Source organism: Lipophrys pholis, assembly GCF_963383615.2.
Source record: "Lipophrys pholis genome assembly, chromosome: 1".
NCBI lineage: Eukaryota > Metazoa > Chordata > Actinopteri > Blenniiformes > Blenniidae > Lipophrys > Lipophrys pholis.
Genome location: NC_137635.1, coordinates 48228988 through 48250561, shown reverse-complemented (window position 1 = coordinate 48250561; position 21574 = coordinate 48228988). Strand labels below are relative to the sequence as shown.

At 42.3% G+C, this 21574-nt stretch overlaps 2 protein-coding genes across 4 annotated transcripts; both read left to right on the top strand.

Annotated features, from left to right (window-relative positions):
- Positions 1-4019: 4019 nt before the first annotated feature.
- On the top strand, positions 4020-13502 carry tpm4b (tropomyosin 4b). Of its 3 annotated transcripts, none has more exons than XM_080487288.1 (9): positions 4020-4487; positions 6335-6460; positions 10767-10900; positions 11655-11772; positions 11871-11941; positions 12048-12123; positions 12216-12278; positions 12357-12426; positions 13094-13502. In XM_080487288.1, exons 1-9 carry the CDS (start codon positions 4374-4376, stop codon positions 13174-13176), a joined length of 855 nt encoding a protein of 284 aa, XP_080343414.1. In that variant the 5' UTR covers positions 4020-4373; the 3' UTR covers positions 13177-13502. The 3 variants fall into 3 exon arrangements, with proteins under 3 accessions (XP_080343414.1, XP_080343415.1, XP_080343413.1); XM_080487289.1 differs by lacking the exon at positions 13094-13502 and adding an exon at positions 12664-12761; XM_080487287.1 differs by lacking the exons at positions 4020-4487; positions 6335-6460 and adding an exon at positions 8893-9811.
- Positions 13503-16868: 3366 nt separating this feature from the next.
- On the top strand, positions 16869-21246 carry LOC308106555 (ras-related protein Rab-8A). The gene is made up of 8 exons (XM_080458372.1): positions 16869-17046; positions 17547-17607; positions 18636-18696; positions 18783-18860; positions 18963-19052; positions 19142-19207; positions 19482-19532; positions 20242-21246. The coding sequence occupies exons 1-8, from the start codon at positions 16923-16925 to the stop codon at positions 20329-20331; spliced, it is 621 nt and encodes a 206-aa protein (XP_080314498.1). The 5' UTR covers positions 16869-16922; the 3' UTR covers positions 20332-21246.
- The last annotated feature ends 328 nt before the right edge of the window (positions 21247-21574 follow it).

Below are 21574 nucleotides of genomic sequence, written 5' to 3'. Positions count from 1 at the left end.
TCTTTGTAAGTATATGTGAGCTATGGTGCAGGGAAGCCTTAAGGATTTGCTCCGCTATTTTGATAATGCTCTGCTCAGACTTGAAGTCATGCATCAGCTTTGCACTTTTAATACTAGAGCACGATGCAGCGTGTCAGAATGTGTCAGGACCACGGTTTTCTCCGCGGGAGCAGGAGTGGCGAAGGGGTATTTGCTTTTCTGAGCTTCGATAGAAAGTGAAGGCATTTCTTTGGCCTGTTTTCAATTTTTTTTTTTAATAAGAGCAGACCTTCTGTAGAGTACAACCTAAGGAGGTGCTGTTGCTGTGTACTCTCCTATTAACGATCAGCAGTGGAGGCACGCTGCAAAGTTTCAGGAAATAAACAACTTCCTCATTAATTTTCTTAATTCTCAATCCGTATGTTTAATAATTCAGCGATGAGGCGGCAGCATGGTGCCGTCATGATGAAGTTTGCATATTCTCCCTCTTTCTTGCACGTTTTTTTTCAAGTCTTCTCTCACAATCCAAACACATTTACGTACGGTTATTAGGTGACCCTAAAATCGTTAATGTGAATCCCGGTGATTTAACTGGCAAAAGGTGTCTTCTCATTTTTTTTACTAATGTGTGCTGGGATTGTCTCTAACCCACACGGCATTAATTTGGAAAGAGGGAATAAAGGATATGAATGTGTTATTATGGGGTAACAGGATAAACAGTGATACACAATTCGTTTCCACTCTCAAGTGTTCGGGGTGCCACTAATTTTCCTGACGGACTTCGGATAAGAAAGTCCTTCATCCAAGCAAGAGAGGAAGAGAGGTGAATTAAAGTCAATGACTTTATTTCATCACCACTTCATGATTTATTCTAAATAGTGTTTCAACATCTTCATTTGTCTTTGAAACACTCATTTCCCAAACTTCAGCTTTCCTCCATACTTTAACCAACTGGTGTTGGTTCTGGTGCGACAAACTAAAAATTACTTTTGCGGGATCGTACTATGCATACAGGTGTTTAATAAAGAGAAATTCAAATGTCACTGTGTGCTGTTGTATTAGATTGTCCTCGGCTGAAGCTAAACGCAACAAAAGGCTTAAACGTTAATCGTCAATAAGGTCTCGGGTGCTAAATTTTGCATCCGATACTGTATTTCCATCACATGGGTCAACAGCCAGTCCACCGATGCTGAACTTTTCATTCAAACAATCCAAATGTGTGCAAATCTTCACAGTAACGCTTGTTGATTTAGCCGATTAAAAACTCCTGCAGCTCAACTCTGCACACAATGCTGATAATCACCCCTCAACCACCAAGCAAATTTTGATTCGCAACCAAGCAGTGAAGACCTCTGAAACATAACAAATCTAAAAATACAACATCTATTGATGCGTCAGTGTATTTTAATACAGAAAGTGGAGCTGGCATTAAAATAACACTGAATACCTGTTCAAGTACACCGACCCAAACGGCTCTTCTGTCTTCTCTGACACACTTAAATCATATCAAACATAGTGGGGGAAAAAACTTCATTTATTAAAATTAAATGTAGAGTTGGTAAAACCAAAAAAAAGTTTTATGAGTAAACGCTGCCCATGTTCCGAGTCTTCGCACCTCTCCCTGGGTGTGAAAAGCTTTCTGGCACTGGGATTGTCAAGACAACTGTGACCCGGCGAAGTGACGGGTCTCTTCGTCCCCTTGGCGAGTGAGAGGGAATCTAGACATTGTCAGAAGTCACAGATACAGCTGGGCCGAGTCACAGGAGCCAAATATAACAGACAGCTACTTCATTGGCGTGCTTTCACACGCTACAGCCCGTGTTTGTGTCCTGGCGGCGGCGGTGTTGTTAACAGACGTGTTTTTACAGAAGCCTCCGAGCTGAACGGGACTGATGCGTTTGCGCCGGTTGAGGTATAGGCTTGTCTCTGCACACTATGACTCAGTGCATCATGCAGGTGTTACATTTCATTAGTCAGATGTGCGGGGATCGTCGCAGCGGGCTGAACAGTTTCCCGGAGAGCGTGATGACTTCTCTTGCTCTGTCTGCCGTTGGTTTGAATTGATCCCCGATCCAGTCTCATCCTAGTTCGTGTTCCTCATGGTAGCACTAATGCAAACTCTCATCTGTTCCACGATTTCCATTGCTTGGGTGATTTATACTTAGCAGGTCTTTCGCTCTATACTCCCAAGGCGATGCTGTGGCTTTTGGGGGAGTTTTTACCATACAAGGAGAAGAGGAGTTTAGCACGGTTTCCTGTGGGAGGGTTCTGATTTCTCTCACTCCTCTTCTGAATCACTCTGTCTCGATTTCTCCCGGGGCTCGCCTCCTCTTCCGATTGCTCAACCTCTTCCTCTTATCACTTTAAATCCTGAACCAGTATTCCACCGAGCAAAAGCTCTTCCAAAGTCAATATTTGCAGCATCGACGGCAGTTTGCAATCATAGCAGTGTGTGCAGACGACGTCCTGTCCCGCCAAACACGTTACTCAATTCCATACTGTTATCGCCAAACGTCATGATGTCAGCTTGTTTTAACCAGAAGATTTTAAAGAGATAAAACACACGCACTTTGACAAACGTCTGCCAAATAAAGTCTCCAGCTTTCGGCCGTTGGTGACGACTCTCACACTCACCGTGTTTCCTCTGGGGTGACTTCCGTGAGTGTAAATGTCAAACCCAAACCACAAAACCAACGTGAGCATTCAGAGCTCACTTTGATCCGTGTTTTGATGGTGCAGAGTATTCTGTATACCTTAGCCACTTTATTTATCTAACAAAGTGAGATTCCATCACTTGTTTTTCGCTTTCTGGAATGTAGTGATGCTTGGCTGAATTTCTCCAGCTTCGGGGTGTGTCTGTGTCTGCATGTTCTCCCTGGTTTTCTCCAAGTGCTATGGTTTCCTTGCACAGTCAAAAGACATGCATGTCAGGCCATTTGGTCACCCTAAACTTGATCGCAGGCATGTATATGAGTGTGTGACTACGTATCTGCCTCTCTTGACGAATTGACAACCCGTCCAGGAGGTAACCTGCCTCCACCCTTCATCAGCAGGGATGGACACCAGTCCAGAAAATGTTAATTTATCAAAGAGAACTTCCTTTCTAAAGTCTCATCTGAAAGGTTGATATTTTGATATAGATTTTTCTCACTGTTTCACAAGCTTAGAAATCATGCAGAAAACACAGATTATCTGATCATTTCATCCATCCTCTTCAGTGTCCGCTGCACCAGAACATGGCCATCGGCGGCAGCTGGCATCAAACCAGTGAAAGGATAAAGTGAAAGAGATACTACACGAAAATGAATCCATTAGTCATCGTCAACTGCTCTTTGCACAACACGGGATTCTTTGAGTTTCCTTGTAATTGTTATTTTTAGACAGGGCAGCTGGCAGAGACCAGGAGAAAGCAAACAGAAAGGTCCATCACTGCAGATGTCTATGTAGACATGGAAAATATAAAGGCTGTAACTCTTCATCCTAATTCTACTGGATTTCAGATCTAATGTTGTGAAATTGAAGAACACAAGGTAATGAAGTTAGAATGCTGAGATGTAAAGTGTAGCCCACAAAGTGTTTGTGCCTCACAAGTCCCAGAAAACATATCGAAATAGAGGACTGTCAAAGCAATAGTAATTAAGCAGATGTTAATTGCAGTGGACCTGTGGTTTATGTCTGTGTAGCTCAACTGCGACGCGCCGACTGCCTGGTGTAGCTCACATGCAGACGGCTCTTTCCCCCAATTTTCTTTGGCTGGATCATTTTCCATACGGCGCTTTTTCATTCAGCGGCGGAAGAATGAAAACTATGTCCTTTCTAACCAACTCTGGTATTAACATCATTTTCAACATTCCTAAGTAAGAACCCAGGCGTATGGATAGACCAAAGGGGGGGGGACAAAAATGATTCGTATTACTGATGTGAACTGGGAATTCTTGAGCTCTTGATGTCGTTATGCTGCTTATCAGCTTTTCAACACACATTTCTCTCCCGTTTTATTCCCACCTCTCGAAAGAAAGGTCCAAAGAAGGACATGGGCCATGCAATGCCAAACATCAACACCTCCACAGAGACTTTGAGAGGTGAAGTTTAGATTAGAGGGGGGGGGGGCACAGTAAGTTATGGAGTAGCCAAGGCGGGGAGTGGCGGATGGGGTAACCACTGGGAAAGGGCTTTCACAGGGACTGAGGCTGCAACCTCCAGCCAAGTTTAAAACACACAGAGCTCCACAGACTCTCAGTTTGCATCCTCCTCGCTGAGCTCTGCCTCTCCTCCTCTCCTCCTCTCCTCCTCTCCTCCCGCCAAGCGTCTTCCTCTCAACATCTGAGCCGGATTCAAGGAACGCAGCTTTTTCCTCCTGACTCCTCGCAGGACACCGAGACCCAACCGTCGCCATGGAGGCCATCAAGAAGAAGATGCAGATGCTGAAGCTGGACAAGGAGACCGCCATCGACAGGGCGGAACAGGCCGAGACGGACAAGAGCGCAGCGCAGGATAAATGCAAGCTGGTAAGACGATAGAGATGAACTTTAAAAGGGGGAAATCACAGGATGGGTGAACTCTGTGTGGAGTTATTAATCCAACGGCAGAAATTCAAAATGAGGCGCAAACTTCTATGTATAATATTGACACACAAACAAATTAATAAATACATGAACCCAGTGCTATATATACACAGTTAGAAATGCTTTAAAAGTTCAAACTGAGGTCAGTGTAAATATTTTAGAAATGTGGGTGATTGTTTTGGTACCTTTCCTAAAATGTTGATAGTCTCACTGCTATTTCATCAAATTGTTTCTTTCAGAAAATCGTTATTTTGGTATTTTTCAGTCATGGTTTACATATTAAAGGACTATTAAAACACAGGGCAATGGCAGTAAATTCCCATGAACATTAAACACAGAAATATTTGCGTTAAAATAACTTCTGATCTTCATTTAGTCCAAAACACAAACCGACACAGCTGAAGCGCGTGCAGACGGCAGAGGGGGATCAGCATGAAATGTCAAGTATTTCCCAGCAGAATTGCAGAGAGCAGCTGATTGGGAATCTTTTCATGTTCAGCAGACATGAGCCACTTGAGGGAAGACGCAGAGTCAGCGTGACGAGCTCGGCGAAATCAACAAAATATATGTATGTAGCTGCAGAAGTCAAACATGAGCAATCAACGTCTGTGGCTCTTGTTGAGCGAGAAAACGAAAGAAATAGCTGCACATCCATATTTGGTGCTGTGCTGCTCAAGCCTCTGACAGTCCCACAGAACCCTGGGCGAATCAGTCACAGCACTTTGAATGGACTGATGCAAGGAAAGCAGAATCTGGGGACGTAATAAGAGATTTGAGGCGTCTATATAGGCCGTCATTGCACAGTGGGCGGTTGCCGTCGTCATTTTTTTTGGTGGCACGAGAGGAATGCCACAGAGCGGAGAGCTGGGGAGACTCGGACAAAGCCAGGATCCACGTTTAAAGCGAGTGGAAGGAATCTGAAGTCCTAATGATGTCCTCAGAGAGCTCGAGCAGTGACACTTGTCAGTGGCACTGCACATATGGAGCAGCAGCTCGTCTTGTGCCTGAAGAACCAGTCAACACGAAACATGAGAAGATTTGTTCGGATGGCCGGGAGACAAGCGGCACCAAGAGATGCTTATATTTGCTATTCTTGGCAGGAGTGAAGTGAGCATCAGAGTTCACTTAGAAGGTAGTGAAAATACACAAAACTAATACACGACATCGGTGTCGGCTGCATGGGCTGCAGACTCCAGACGCGTCTGAGCCAAATTACAAGAGAATTTAATTTTCTGCCAGCTCTGATGGGCCAAGTTACTCCTGATGATCCTCAGACCTGTGAGTGAATGATTCACTCCAGAGTTATTTTCTAATAATAAAATCCATCTGATGGCGGCTGCAAAATGTTTTATTACTAGCAATGGTTAAGCTATTTTTTATTCCCATTTTAGTCCTGCTAGCAGAAGCTGAAGAAGTAGCAACGTGAGTCCTTCTGTGTCCACACAGTTGTGAGGTAAATCATGTGTGGACATTCACATTTCCCGGAGGAAGAATCGTAACGATGCTCTTGTCTTTACATCTTTCAGCAGGTGAATTAAAAATAGCTCCAGTTGCTCAAAATGGGCTTCACGTGCCTGAACATACATAGTATTTAGGGATCTTAGGAATTCTTTAAGCAGCGGTTATCAACTTTTGCTCTTTACGCAAAGATTTGCTATCGAACATTATTGTCCACGTCAACATTCGAGATACATCCTACCAGCAACACTGGCTTTTTGCCGACTACTTGTCATTGCAAAATGAAAAGATGTTTATGTTACTGACTTGCTGTCCCATTTGCCCGCCCCCAGCTGGAGGACGAGCTGCTCGCCCTGCAGAAGAAGCTGAAGGGGACGGAGGATGAGCTGGACAAGCACTCAGAGGCCCTGAAGGATGCTCAGGAGAAGCTGGAACTATCGGACAAGAAGGCCACGGATGTAAGTCTGCGATCTGAGACGAAAAGCCGGGCCCACAAAAGTTATGAACAGCAACCCTTTGTGATGCGCTGTGTGTCATGACGTGACTGTGGGAGAACAAGTTTGCTTTCTATCCAGAATAGTTATATCATTACAGGAGATGTTATTTACACTCGGTTTGGCTTCTGTCATCTACAACAAAGAAAGCAAAATGTCCAGACTGGTTGTTTAAGGGTTTGGCTGTTTCTATGGCGACCAAACATGGCTCAACACAGACGTTTAGAAACACAACATTTACCAAGAATAAATTATAGACAAACAAGAAAATCGACTTTGAAAACGTTTTAAAAAAAACTTTCACTTCCTCACTGAAAACAGTGTACTTCCTCAGCATCTTTAGAAATAACCTGTGAATAGATTATTAATTAAAATGACCATGATCCTGTAACCCAGAATTTGCTGAGAATAACCAACTTAATGCTGGCTCAGTGAGGCCTGTAAGTGAGCTATTTCTCAAGCACAGACAAAAACTTGGCCAGCCTGTAGTCGACCAGGAATCTCAGGAATGCAGCTTAAGCAAACAGAGAACCCCATACTGCAGCGTCTAATGAAATCAATGCTTCAGACTTTCTGAGGAGGCATATATAATGTGTTCTCCTCCGGATGGCCTCACAACAAGCTCCCATGAGTGACCGCCGGCACCTCGGTCTTTGTCACGTAGCTCAAACAGGACTTTTCTACTATAATCCTGTTTAAAAATGAGGTTTCTCAGTGAAATAAACTGTAAACGAACCAAGTCAATTTATGTATTTAAAGTCATGAGAAACTACTTTTACTCATACAAAACAATGTATACCCCATTATCTGCATAGCTACTTTTAAAACCACAAGTGTCTTCCAAGGATTCATAAATAATAATCAAAAAGACAAAATTTCTACTTTATATCAACTTGATTTTATAGACATATTTATTGTTTGTCTGAGTAATGTGATTTAGAGATTTTATGGAGGCAAAGGGAATTGTATTCCTTGCTATTGATAATGTAATCACATGACATTAAGAAGTAGTTTGTAAGAAGAGTACTTTGTACTTCTACAAGAGTATTGTCACAGCATTTTTATCTGAATTTGAGTATGCTTTGAGCCGCACAGTTTTGTAGTTGTTTTGCCTCATAGGAAAACCATCTTTAGTTTGAGTTCATTCTTGGCTTGGGGGATCTTTTTGGCCTCCCCAAGCGGGTGGGTTTTCTTTTTGTACTCTGGATTCCTCCAAAAGTTATCTGGGGGTGAGTGTGTGGGGGTCTGTGTGGTGGACAGAGGAACAGGCCAGGGCGTACCCTTCTATAGCAATTTAGTACTTCATTCATCTTTTCTTGTATGTTATGACCGATAGTGATTCCATCCATCTTTCTATCCTCTGTACACTCTATACCAGCTGATTATGGCTGAAGGAGGGCGACACACACTAGTTGTCACAAGGTAATCACAGAGACAACCTCCCCACTGAACAGGGACAACATGCAAAGCGCGAGGGTGCTGCCACATACGGCTCTTCTATAGTCTCTTTGACTTTTTCTTGAATGTGTTGTATTGTAATATGATCTGGTTGAAAGGAGGAATCCCACAGTGAAGCTACCAGAGGAACACCTCATACAGTAACGTGTTACTCAAGATGATTTCTGGAATACTGGCTATGTTTTCACAATCTGATGATTTCCTGCATTGAGAACTGATGATTTTTGCAAGTGGCACAAGATGCAAGAAATGATTAGTCACTGGGTCTAGATCTGTAGATCTACTAAATGTAATTTCTTGCACTTTCTACAGAAGTTGGTGATGTCCTGCATTCACTATAAATGTATAACAGATGATTGGGTGAATTAGATACTACAGATGTAATAACTGATGATTTACATCAGTTATTAATTACTGTATGTAATAACAGATTATACAGGATAGACTAGACTAGACTAGAATAGAATAGAATAGAATAGAATAGAATAGAATAGAATAGAATAGAATAGAATGCACTTTATTAATCCCAGAGGAAACATTTTCAAAGCTTGGTTTACACAGAATAGAATATCAAAATATCAAATGATTAAGCATTATTATTTACAAGGCTAAATAATAATTACATATGTACACAGGAGAAAGTTTTGACAGTAAAAACTGTGACATTGTTTGATTTAAATATGCTAACAGGTAATTTTCTACAGTTTTTTGGAACAAACCTAACAGATAACTGCCTCCATTTAATACAGATAAAGGAACATTTTTTATTGTATCTGTAACTCCAGCTGTCACATTCAAAGATGTTTCTCTGAACCATTTCCGCAGTGTGAAGTTCCTTTTTCCAACTGTGTCTTTTATAGACCTCCTTTAATAACATATAATTTATTTCTCCAATCTCATACCAGGTGCTTTTTGTTCCCTTGCTTCTTCCTCTTATTGCTCAGGGTGGTTTTTGACGCGTTTGACTGTGACACAGAAACAGGAAGAGTAAAACGCTCCAGAAGGGGGCGCTGCGGGCGCGCGTCTCCGCCACCATGGCTGTGGGTCATGTCTGCAACTAAATCAATTTACATTCCAAACCACTGCAGGTCAACAACCCCCACAAGGATTACTGCCCCCAACACCCCACCCATGATCCCCTCTCCTCCTCCCTTTGGGAAGCAACTCCCTTCTGCCTCTGTTACATTTAACCTATTTCACTTTTACGCACGCGCAAACACACCCTTTCTTCCCTCTTCCACAAAGTAGTAACCGATCATGCTTCATGAGCTGTGTAGAAATGATTCATACTATATGCGAAACATACTAATGACTCAGGCAGCACCCTTCCTCTGCTTCCTTTTGGCAGAAAAAAAAAAAAAAAAACGCAACCTTGCGTTTGCCTTATAAGTCCACAATGGATCGTGCGTAAAGTGGCGTTACACACCTCTTTTGTGTAGGAAAAGAGCAGTCCCTTCCCCTCCTAAATCCTGTGATGTCATCTGAGACAGGCTTCAGCACAGGATTGGAGGATCTCGACATAAATTTCCTGAAAACTCCCTGCCCTTTTTTTTTTCCCTCCCTCATCCCTCCCCAGCACGTCTCTGATTTCCTGTCCGAGAGAGAGAGAGAGAAAAAAAAGTTTTCACCGGAGCCTTCAACATCTGATCAATAAGCCCGACGGTCGCTTCCGACTTGGTTCATTTTTCTGCGTGTGGCAGTTTTCTTCTTAGTTTTGAGGAAGAACAAAAAGCGATCGCAACAATGGAGATGGTAAAGAAGAAAATCCAGGCGCTCCAGCAACAAGTTGATGAGGCAGAAGAAAACACACTGGCGGTACAAAGGGTGTTGGACGTTGAACGGGAACAGCGAGAAAAAGTGAGATACATCCTCATTTCAAACACTTTTACGCGCAGTTTTCTTCTTTAAGTAATGCGTACGCACCTATAGGCGCGTCGCAACCGACGATTGAATATTTTCCCTTGAGTTTTTCATTGTTGGACTTCAAACTGTGACGTTAATCTGCTCCCAGCTCGTCCTGGCTGGTTTTCCAGCTGTTAAAAGTGTGCGTTTATTCATGGATTGGTTCGGTTTGGGTTGGATTTAGTCGTTTTTGGGGTCCGTGTGCTTCCGTACAGTCGCGTCAAGAGACAAGTTGAGACATAATTGTAGCGACATTCCTTTGCAGACTTTTGTTGAGCTGTTACCTAACTTCAACCCGCCCCACATCCACCCTGCACCAACACCTAGAAACTCACTGGCCTCCTTTTCTTTCAGCCTCAGTCTTCAAATCGTTCTAGATTATTAGTAAAATATTACTTTTTTTCTCTTTAAAAAAGCTTGAAATGACCACACCTTGTTCTGCTCGATTATAATTAAAGTTCCTCTCCTACTTTTCTTTCTTTTTTTTTCTTTCTTTTTTTTAACACTTTTGACTGAATCTGATTTGACATTTTGCGACTGGCAGTCCTTCCTCCTCCTCTTCAGCTTCCTCACAGGAAGAAGAGAGCAGGCCTGGTTATCTGTGATATCAATCCTGCAGGAAACGGCAGAGCAGGAGCGTTCTGTTGTCCCCACAAACATTCAGGGGTGAAAAGAGTCCAGCCAGCTGTGCCATTTCACATAAGAAGAAAAACAGATTAAAAAAAATAAATAAATAAATAACACCCTCTTTCTATATTCCGTCAGCATTGTGCCAAAGTATCTGGTCAAAGTCCAGAACTCCTCCCGGTGTCTCCAAACGAAACTCATTGAAGCAAACATCTTGGGGGAATAGGTCACCAGCTTGACCTCTAACCTTTTTACTCTCTTGTGGGGTTTTTTTTGCGAAAAGGCCGAGGGCGATGTGGCATCCCTGAACCGCAGGATCCAGCTGGTGGAGGAAGAGCTGGACCGCGCGCAGGAGAGACTGGCCACAGCCCTGCAGAAGCTGGAGGAGGCCGAGAAGTGTGCGGACGAGAGCGAAAGGTGACGTCCTGTGCATCCTAACTCTTTTACATCATGTTCCTAGATGCCAAGTAAGCAGGTTTTGGCCCATCTTAGCCTGGTATATCTGTTAAAAAAAAAACCAACTCTGTCATTAACCACCATCATGAGGCATGATACATTCTGACCACGTTCACCGTTTTGCTTCCTCATTGCAGAACAATCTGAGCAGATGCATATAATTGACCTCACTAAACCAGCCTCATCTCCATTGGCTGTATAAGCAGTGACATAACCTTTATGGAATGTGTTGTTCATTCCCTTACAAGTACATTGTTATGCTTTGAAAAAAAAAAAAAAGGAAATTTTTTTAAATTATCTGAACTTTCCCTCCTCACGCCGGACCCCTGATAGGAAAACAACACTGTTTGCCGTGTGGAGTGGAAATGTTCTGAAATCTGGAAACGTTTACTTTTCCATGAGAACTTAGAAACTGAAAGCTTTCTACAAAATTCTCTGGCTGCTTCAATGATAATAACGGGTTACATAATCGTTTTAATTATTGTAATTACAAGTTGTGTTTTACCCTTGAGATTTTAGAAGTCATTCTGGCTTAGTTTAAAAAAAAAAATCAAGTCTTCGAAGACAGTCAAAGTATTGAAGCTTCAACCCCAAAGGAATTAACTGAAATTAGAAAGTTTTAACTGATATGCTCAAGATATCCTATAATTTGAATACCGCGAGTGTTTCTGTGACTTGGTCGCACTCAAGATTCTGCTTTTCCTCCCACGATTAGAGGCATGAAGGTGATCGAGAACCGAGCCATGAAGGACGAGGAGAAGATGGAGATTCAGGAGATCCAGCTCAAAGAAGCCAAACACATTGCCGAGGAGGCCGACCGCAAATACGAAGAGGTACAGGAAGCAGGAGATCGCGTTCGATTTCAAAACCGAGGCGCATTTGTTGCGTCTGCTCGGGTGTGAATGTCCCGATTTCTGTTTTCATTATCCAGGTGGCCCGGAAACTGGTGATCCTGGAGGGCGAGCTGGAGAGGGCGGAGGAGAGGGCAGAAATCGCCGAACTGTAAGTGCAAACGAGAAAAATGTGCATAAATCCTTCATCACATCACAGGAGATGAATCGTTCGATAAAAAAAACAAAAAAACCAACAAATCCTCTGATTCCCGCAGTAAGTGTGGCGACCTGGAGGAGGAGCTGAAAAATGTCACCAACAACCTGAAGTCTCTAGACGCTCAGTCTGATAAGGTACCGACCCACTGGCAGGTCTTCTGGGAGGATCACTGGACGTCGAATAAACACAAGATAACTCATTTCACTCTTTTCCATCGTCCGTGTAGTACTCCGAGAAGGAAGACAAATACGAGGAGGAGATCAAAGTCCTGAACGACCGACTTAAGGAGGTACGTTAAACGTCTGCTGAGGATTCTCGGGGTGAAATGCGTTCTGGGTGGTTGACGTTCGTTCTCGTTCTGCAAAAGGCCGAGACCCGTGCAGAATTCTCCGAGAGGACAGTGACCAAGCTGGAGAAGGCCATAGACGACTTAGAAGGTGCGCTTTTATTCCTTTCAGTCCTTACACTGCTCCTTTCACCTGTGTGTACGGCCTCCAGTCTGAACTCTCTCTCTGGTTTCTTTCTCTTCTCCTCCTGGTTTTCCCCCCCGACGTGGTCGGCACAACTCTGCATTTTCCTCCGAACCTCCTCCTCCTCCTCCTGCTGCTCCTCCTCCTCCTGCTGCTCCTCCTGCGGCTGCTCCGCCTCCTTGTTCTCTGACCTTTGTCCTGCAGATGAACTGTACACTCAGAAGCTGCGATACAAGGCTATCAGCGAGGAGCTGGATCATGCCCTCAATGATATGAACACCTTGTAGTCCTCCAGAGAGCATGAGAGGTTTTTCCACTTTCCCCCGTCTGTTGGAAGCACTTTGTTGTCTTAAATCTTTATCTTTGCTTTCACTGCCCCCCTTTTTCCCTCTTTTGCATCGAACCGAATCTCAATAAAGACGTTTTTTTTTCTCTCTTTCCCCCTGTCTTCTCTCGTTTCACCGGTGCCTCCTCTTCACGTTGCAGCTGTAACCCGTCGGGTCGTTTCAGCCTTTACTGCTTTCTCAGTGCTGATCTCATCTAAAAATGGCGTTTTACTCATTGCACCAGTGTGACTGTTTTTTTTTTATTATTCTTTTTATATCTGTTACAACTTTTTTTTTTTTTATTGCAGAGAACCTATCGAAGGCAAAAGAGGAAAACGTAGAAATGCACCAAAGACTGGACCAAACACTGATGGAGCTCAACAGCTTGTAAAAACAAACAAACAAACAACAAAAAAAAAGGCCACGAAGACCATCAAGCACAAACAAACAAACAAAAAAAAAAGCGTCCTTTTTTTTTTTTTTTTTGGTTTTGTAAACGATATTTTCTACATGCCATCCAATTCTCTGTAACTTCACTCCTATCTCGTGCTCCTTAATCACATGTGCCCCTTTTTATATATTTATGGTTCTTTTTGTTTCTTTTTTCTAATTTTTAAAAAAGTGGTTTCGGGTCCAAATGATTTCAGTTTCTGTGCTGGAAAAATTGTGGTGTAAAAACAAAACTCGGAAGCACAAATAAAACTGATCGTGATCGTGGTGATGTTCGTTCATGCTGTGACCGAGTGACTTTTCTGATTATGCAGGCCGAGTGTCGGTCGGCTGTTCTGCGTACGAGTGAGTGTCCTCCAGGCCGTTTCAACACACAGCTATAAACTGTACCCCGGGGGGGGGGGGGGGTAAAAAATACTACGACATGTGCAAACACGCAGGGTTTTCACAGAGTGTGCTCTGCTAGGACGTAACGATTTGTTGTTTCTGGGCTCCTAATCCAGAGTCTCGGTTAAATCATTAAATAGCGGATTTTAGAAGGGGGACGGTTAAGATGGTCTCTTCTCAAAAGATGTATGTGGGGAGTTGGTTCAAATTGAGTGAAATGGCTAAATCAATTCAATTCAACTTTATTTATACAGCACCAAATACAGCGCAGTCGTTTCTTGGTGCTTTTAACAGAGAAAAGAGGAAAAAACCCAAACCAGGGGTGTTAGACGTAATATTTTCATCTTGGTGTGGGACAGATCAGTAAAAGAGTGCGATAACCTTTTAAAGTTTTTATTTGTTGTAGCAACAAGCATACATTTAAAAAATAAAAATAAAAAATCGCAACATAACATAAAGCCAATTTTGATCAAACCTTCAGGCGCAAAATACAGTGAAATGTTGCTGAAGCCACAGCTGTCGCATTCTGCGTCATTTTCCAAATGCTAGTTTCTTCTTTCATGGCAGTATCTTTATCGACGGCTCAGTATTGTGTCTGCGACTCTTAAGAAATCTGTTTTAAAAGTCCACGGTTTCTATAAATGTTTACAATTTGCTGGATAGTTTGGCCGGATTGGAGCCGGTTTTGGCCCACGGACCTTACGTTTGATGCCCCTGTACTAAACTGACAGTCGCGACACGCTGTATAAGGTAGTAATTATCAACAGGCCCTTTATCATAAAGGAAGTCATAATCAACAACTATTGTTGACTATTTCACCGAACAAAACCAACTTATTTCAACACAAGATACTCCAATAAACAAGTCCTGTATTTAAAAGGGAGGTTACAGGACTCGCTGTACTGCAGTAGAAGGGTTAGTCGTATTTGTCTATTTAATATCACTGACGAACGCCATATCGGCCATGCAGAGGTTTGCGTTGTCGACATCGCAACACAAATATCCCCATTCCTTTCTGTGCAGAGATACGGTCGTTGAGAGACAGGAGTGTGTCCCGCCTTCATCCATAATCAGTTGGGATCAAATCCATCCGCTATGACCCTCAATGACGTAGTATAGAAGATAAATGGATAGACGGATGCCACAAATCGGTGCTGCACACTACCTGCTTAGCATGTAGGCTATTGACACCGCGAAATACACTCAACACCCACGTATGCATCAGTCCAGCAAAAGGTTAAAAAAGCTTCAGGCCGGGTCCAGGACAAAGACACAAGAGCGCTAACCACCACGCCGCAGTGTGGCCAGAACGCCATTCAGCCATATAAATGCATTTGCATTGCGTTCATGTCCACACTGGTTGCACCTCTGCGGGGTAATACGATCTGATATCTCAGCTTTCGTAAATAAAACGGGTTTAGTTCTGCCCACATGTTTGTCATGGTGGTTTTAGCTTGAAATAGGGGCTGCACTGTAGTGCTCCAAATCGCCCAGAGGTGTGTGTGTGTGTGTGTGTGTGTGTGTGTGTGTGTGTGTGTGTGTGTGTGTGTGTGTGTGTGTGTGTGTGTGTGTGTGTGTGTGTGTGTGTGTTTTTTGGTGCGTTTCCACTGTAGGAGGACTGGCGACCCGTTCCTGGTGGTGTGTCTGTGTCCTGAAACTCAGTAGGTCACAGAGGAGATCGGTGAATGTGGGTGGTGTTACAATAGACAGGATTCCATTCAGTTGTGGTGAAGTAGAATAAACCTCTGCGAAAGTGAAAATCCCTGAGGTGGATTTAAAGTTTAAGAACATTGTGATTAGGACACGTCCAACAGAGCATGAAGCAATGACTTTAAGATGATGAAATCAAATGATGTGGAGTTTAAGTTTTAAAAAAAAAAAAAAAAAAAAAACAAAGAGAAGGAAATAAGTTGGTAATGATGTAAAAAAATCAATTGCAGCATTTTATCTATTATTCAAAAACGTCCTGATCCAAGTGTGTGTAATTAAGGTTAACTATGAATTAAGATGTGTTAAATTCTTCTTCCACTGTTTCTTCAGGTAAAATTATTTAATTTAATGGCAAAAAAAACCCCTTAATGTTTAAAGCTCATAACACTTTTCTTTTTTTTTGCAAAATATTAGAAATATTCAAATAAAATAGGAAGTTTAAAAGGTACGGATTTTCTCAAAATACATAACAAATTCAGAACAAAGTCAAAGAAACACTATGTTTGTCGAAATAGACGGAAGAATCTGAACGGTGAAAGAACAGAAGCTAAATTGGTCTTTAAACCAAAGTGAAACCCAAAATATTAAAAGAAATACTATAATAATTGTGTGACTGCTGATTCTGACACTTTTGGACTCACATCGGCTCCTGAAGTCTAACCATAATATAATATCTTTCATATCTGTAATACCTTTTTGAAATATCTTTTAGACTTCTTTTAAAAGTATTTTAACTTTTCTAGAATGTGTTTTCCCATGTTAACGGATGGGAACTTTTTTTTTTTTACATCCTTCAGCTTATAACTCTTTAAAACATTCACCACTAAACAATCCAACTTGTAAAACATTTAACTTTTTAAACTTTAAACTTCTTCATATCTTTTAAACTTTTTGAAATATTTAACCTTTTTACAATTATTTTTAACATTGAAATGTATGGGGAAAACCCTTCAACTTACGTTTGAACTCCTCCTTCAACTTTGAACCACTACATGTTCACCATACTTTGAGCAAGAGATTTCATTTAACTTTTAAAACGTTGCCACGTCGGTCCACTATTCAGGTGACAGTCTCAGTTTAAGTCCCACAGGTAGCGAGGACCCGATCAACGCTGCTTGCAGCTTTTATTTCACTTGGGTGTTTTTTTTTTTCGGTGTCTGCAGCCTTTATTCAGTGTGATTGTTCTTTTCCTGAAGCATCTCACAAGTGGTAAATGGATTTCCCTTGTATGTTTTTCAACTGCGTGAACAAAAAACGCTTTTCATCATTAATCACAAAAGACACAAAGCAATACAGCAGTTCAGTCTGGTCTGACAGTCTGCTGCAAGTTCAACTTAGAGCCCCTTCTGCAACAGAAATGCATTTTCACACCTGATTTTCTCAGTTTATGACCTTTCAGCTGACTCAGGCACACACCACGTGCTCCCCACCGGAGGTGACCACGCCTGTGGGATTATTCCGGACCAGCAGGGGGCGGTGTTATTCCAGATCAGCAAAGGGGCGCTATTATTCCGGGCCAGCAGGGGGCGTGGTTCTTCCTACTTTCACGTCGCTGCTTCGCCGGGCGGGATTTCCGCAATAATATCAAGTATGGCGAAAACATACGACTATTTGTTTAAATTACTGCTAATCGGTGACTCCGGTGTCGGGAAGACCTGCGTCCTGTTCAGGTTTTCGGAAGACGCCTTCAACTCGACGTTCATCTCCACGATAGGTGAGTTTTGTTCCGGATGTGAACTCTTTCTGTGTTTACAGTACGTGCTGCCCCTCTCGGGAGCCGGCTAAGTGCTGGCATGCAAGCTACGCTATATTATGTGTTTTAACGCAGATTAGTCATTTATTGATTCAGCGAATTGATAGATAACGAAGCGCAGAAGTGGAAACACTGTAATTCTCTGGTTTTCGTGAGGTCTGATAGTACAAATGCCGTTTTGTGGTTTCGTAGCAGCCTCATGCCGGATGGCTAATGTTAGCCGGTCGACTCCGTCTATACTCTGGCGCGGCACCGGAAAACCACACATGTAGCACCCTTTACCCACCCAAATTTGCACCCAACTCTTGTATTTTTGTATTCTAAATGTATTATTAATGCCCCCCGTTGTCTGCCATCGGTTTACGTGTGTATTTTCGGGGCTGTCCTCGCCGGATTAGCCCTGTTTGACAGCATATGCTAACGTTATGATTGACACACATGATCCGTCTTTATCCGTCCAGGCATCGATTTCAAGATTAGGACAATAGAGCTGGACGGAAAGAAGATAAAGTTACAGATATGGTAAGTTTCATCCCTTCTCCTGCCCGATACGAGACACCGTGAAGGGTTAATATTTACCTGATATACTCTGGGTGGGTCCAACTCAACACAAGGTAAAGTGCTTATTAACTCGAGATAATTTACTTGCTTATGTAATAACATGTGATTTTTAATTGAGCTACACTGACAATGCCCTTCAGTTTTAGTTGATTAAATACATTTTTATTCATTTAATCAATTATGCAGAGTAACATAACTAAATAGTTCATTAAAGTAGATTTGATATCAATATAATTTTTTTTTTTTTAAAGAGCCTTCACCTAGTTTCAGTTGTTATAAAATACTGAAGAGTTTACATGCAGCAACATATGAAGGATAAGTATTGTAAGAAACTTTGAATCCAAACTACTGTATTGCTCGCATCTGTGCTGTTGTGGTAAGTCTTAAAAAGTGGTTCGGATACCTTTAGATCGGGGTTGGGCAACCACATGAAAAATTACCATTACTATTGACTTATTTAAGGGGCCTTTATTTTATTTTTTTTATGAGCTACTGTTTCTCTGTTTCACTTTTCTTTCTTAGCCTTTGTCGGTACATCATTATTACATTGTTCTATAGTTCTCATTCAGTGAATAAAAGTTATATATCTTTATTAACTGTGTAAAAAACTAATTTTGTGCGGTAACAATTGCGAGCCCTGCTCGCCAATGTGTAAGACACAAAAAACACGACAGTTTTAGATGTAATAAAGCCAATAATAATTTGATTTAGGATTTCTTAGTGACACGCCGAGGGCCAGTCAGGTTAAAAGTTAAAAGGCCACATATGGGCCCTGGACCTGATGATACCCACATCTAGTTTTGAATCCCTAAAGAAAAAAACATTTCAAGCGAGTTGTAAAGTATAGATTAAGGATGCTCAGACACTTTTGACAATCAATAAATGTATAAATTTAAAAGCAGTACGTGTGAGTCTGACCTGAATGAAAGTTGCTTATGTCGTCATTCGACCCCATGTTTAATTGTTAATTGTCCTGTTGTTGAACTCAGGGATACAGCAGGTCAAGAGCGCTTCCGAACAATTACCACAGCCTACTACAGAGGAGCCATGGTGAGTTTTATTATCTATCAAGAAACAATTCTGGCTTTTTTTTTTTTTTAAGTTTTGGTCACACATGATTCACCGCTTCTTTTCAGGGCATCATGCTCGTCTACGACATCACCAACGAGAAGTCCTTCGATAATATCAAAAATTGGATCAGGAACATAGAAGAGGTGCGTTGTTGGTTTCACTATAAGCTCATTCGTGTGCTTTTTGAATTGCAGGGTTAACGTATGAATCTCTCTCTTTCTTTTTTTTTCTTTTTCTAAATCCAGCATGCGTCATCCGACGTGGAGAAGATGGTCCTCGGGAACAAATGTGACATCAATGACAAGCGGCAGGTCTCCAAAGAGAGGGGGGAGAAGGTGAGAAGGATTAAAAAAAGAAAAGAAAAGAAAAGTGTGATCAATAAAGGAATAAGTAGCTCATGTGTTTTCTTCACATTTCGTTTCAGCTGGCACTCGAGTTTGGAATCAAGTTCATGGAGACAAGTGCAAAGTCCAACATCAACGTGGAGAATGTAAGCTCTAGGGTGTTTCCTTTCGTTTATGCGCAAAGTGAATCATTGATAATAAATTACAGTCTTAATTTAAACAGTTTCACTGAGTTATGTAAGCGTGGGCCTTTCACCTTCACCTATTTGTTTTAAATATCTGAAGGCTTCTCTTTCCATATTCCCCCCCTATTAGAATTTCGATCTGATTGACAAAGTGCTGATGTAAATAATTATTTACTGTGTCTAGATGCGCGTCGGGTGTTTGTCAATGATTGATTGTGCTTATTCTGGTTTTTAGGCGTTTTTGACTCTCGCCAGAGACATCAAATCAAAAATGGACACAAAGTTGGTAAGAAAAATATCTTCTTTCATGACGGGAAGAATTCACAAGGGTTCATCGAGGGATGCTTTTTCCGAAATCAGTAGCAGAGCTTAGAAGCTGCTAATGGCTCTTGCTTTTGTATATTGGTGAGAGTGTGTGTGTCCAGGAATGTTTGATTTAATAAAACTAAAGCCAGAGATTTGAGAGGTGGTTGGAACTTTTCTGAAATGTGGGGTCTGTAAAAACTGCTACGATTTCAAGTGAAAACGCAAAAGTTTCATTGTGTGTTGGCGGTCCATTTACACCAGCGGCGTCCAAACTCCTGCATGTCTTAGCTCTCCCTGCTTCCGCATACCTGACTCCAATGATGATGTCATCACCAAGCTTGTGGAAAAGCCCCTCATTGCAATCATGTGTGTTGCAACTGAGAGAGATCTGAAACATGCAGTGCAACTTTAAAAAAATATATATTTAAAAAAAAAAAAACATCTCCCAAGGTGAAACTTTTTGAAAAAGTTGGCGAGCGAAAACGAAACATTCTGAAAACGCCCCGGCTCAGAAACGCTGCTACTACGTCGTTTTCTGCTGTTTCGGTGCAAAATGAAAAACAATCGAGGGACAAAAGAGTTTGGAGTCACAGACCAAGAGAACCTTGTTGAAGTGAGCTCAAGACAGAGCAGAAACGTGTGTGTCTGTGTGTGTCTGTGTGTGTCTGTGTGTGTGTGTGGTTCTGCAGGAGGGCAACACACCCCAGGGAAGCAGCCACGGAGTCAAGATCTCGGAGCCTCAGAAAAAGACCAGCTTCTTCCGCTGCAGCCTACTCTGAGGACCGCCGCCTTCCCCTCTGGCTCCCGCTGGCTGGACACACATGGACTGTGCTCGCTCTTAGCACTTCCTCCTCCCCCTTTTCCTCTTTCTCCCCACCCGCGACCTGCCCTCCCGGTCCACGTAAACCATTATATTGTCAGTAAGCGGAGGACTTCCCTTCCCCTCTTCCTCTTCTGAAAAGCTTCCAGGGTTGCATCTCTTCCATTTTAAGGCGCTCCGTCGTCTCCATGGGTCACGGCGCTTTGGCCGGTGGAGGACTCGGCCGGGAGCATTTTATCCACACGTTCCATCTCACACGAAACACAGGCCCCTACTTCCAAACGTGGGTTTTCTTGGTTCTCGCGCATTCACACGCTCGCACAGTAGCACAACGGCAGAAAAGATGAGAAATCGTTTGAAAGATTAGTTTTGGAATTGGGATACAGATGTGATATTTTTTAAAAGCGCTTTTCCCTTTTTATGTGACAACTGTCAACCAGAGGCCGACGGGCTCGAACTCCTGTGAAGCAGAGCGGCACGTGCTTTACGTTTCATATCATCAGCTGAGAATACAATCAAGAGCAGCGGAGGAAGAGAAAGATATTGGAAAGTTTTTTTGTTTTTACTTGACTTGACTGGTTTTGTAAGAAGGCCGACCGTCATTGTGCGCGAGCTGCAGTTTGTAGTTTTACCTTCAATATTGATGCTGATTTCTTACAGCTGCAAAAGGAACTGCAGCTGGTTTTGCGTTAAGGCTGTCTGTGAGGAAGTATCTGGTGGATTGATGGGAGGAAAGTCAACTGCATTTCTATTCTTTTGCAAGCGAAATATTATTCTGTGATAAAAAAAAAAAAAAAAAAAAGTCTTTTAGAATGGGAGAATAAGACTTCAGTGAATAAAAACAACATTTAAAAATCTTTCTAAAAACAATCCCTCGAGTCTGAAAACATTGTTCGACCAAATTCAGACTTTAATTAACTCGTGGTAGGACTCTACTTCGCGGCGGCAGAAATGACATGTTGAAGCTTTGGGCTGGATTCCGCCAGCGTTTTGTCTCGCCTCTGATTCACAGACGAAGCCGTATGACGCCTCTGGTTTATTCGATCAGCAATGAGAACCTGTGGAGGTTTCACACCGTAACGCCCCCCACCCCCCGCCACGCAGCTCTCCTCGCACTTTACCAGTAAATTGTGTTTCGTGTGTAGCCTGTGCCAAGTGATAGTTTCGCAATACGACGATACAGATACCTATCGAAAACCTTC

What these genes read in the sequence shown, in the direction of transcription:
- tpm4b (XM_080487288.1), top strand. Translation starts at nt 4,374, where the DNA reads ATGGAGGCCATCAAGAAGAAGATGCAGATGCTGAAGCTGGACAAGGAG. An exon ending in CGGACAAGAAGGCCACGGAT is followed by an intron (nt 6,461 to 10,766) that starts GTAAGTCTGCGA and finishes TTTTGCGAAAAG; the next exon opens with GCCGAGGGCGATGTGGCATC. An exon ending in TAGACGCTCAGTCTGATAAG is followed by an intron (nt 12,124 to 12,215) that starts GTACCGACCCAC and finishes TCGTCCGTGTAG; the next exon opens with TACTCCGAGAAGGAAGACAA.
- LOC308106555 (XM_080458372.1), top strand. Translation starts at nt 16,923, where the DNA reads ATGGCGAAAACATACGACTATTTGTTTAAATTACTGCTAATCGGTGAC. An exon ending in GACGTTCATCTCCACGATAG is followed by an intron (nt 17,047 to 17,546) that starts GTGAGTTTTGTT and finishes TTATCCGTCCAG; the next exon opens with GCATCGATTTCAAGATTAGG. An exon ending in CCAACATCAACGTGGAGAAT is followed by an intron (nt 19,208 to 19,481) that starts GTAAGCTCTAGG and finishes TCTGGTTTTTAG; the next exon opens with GCGTTTTTGACTCTCGCCAG.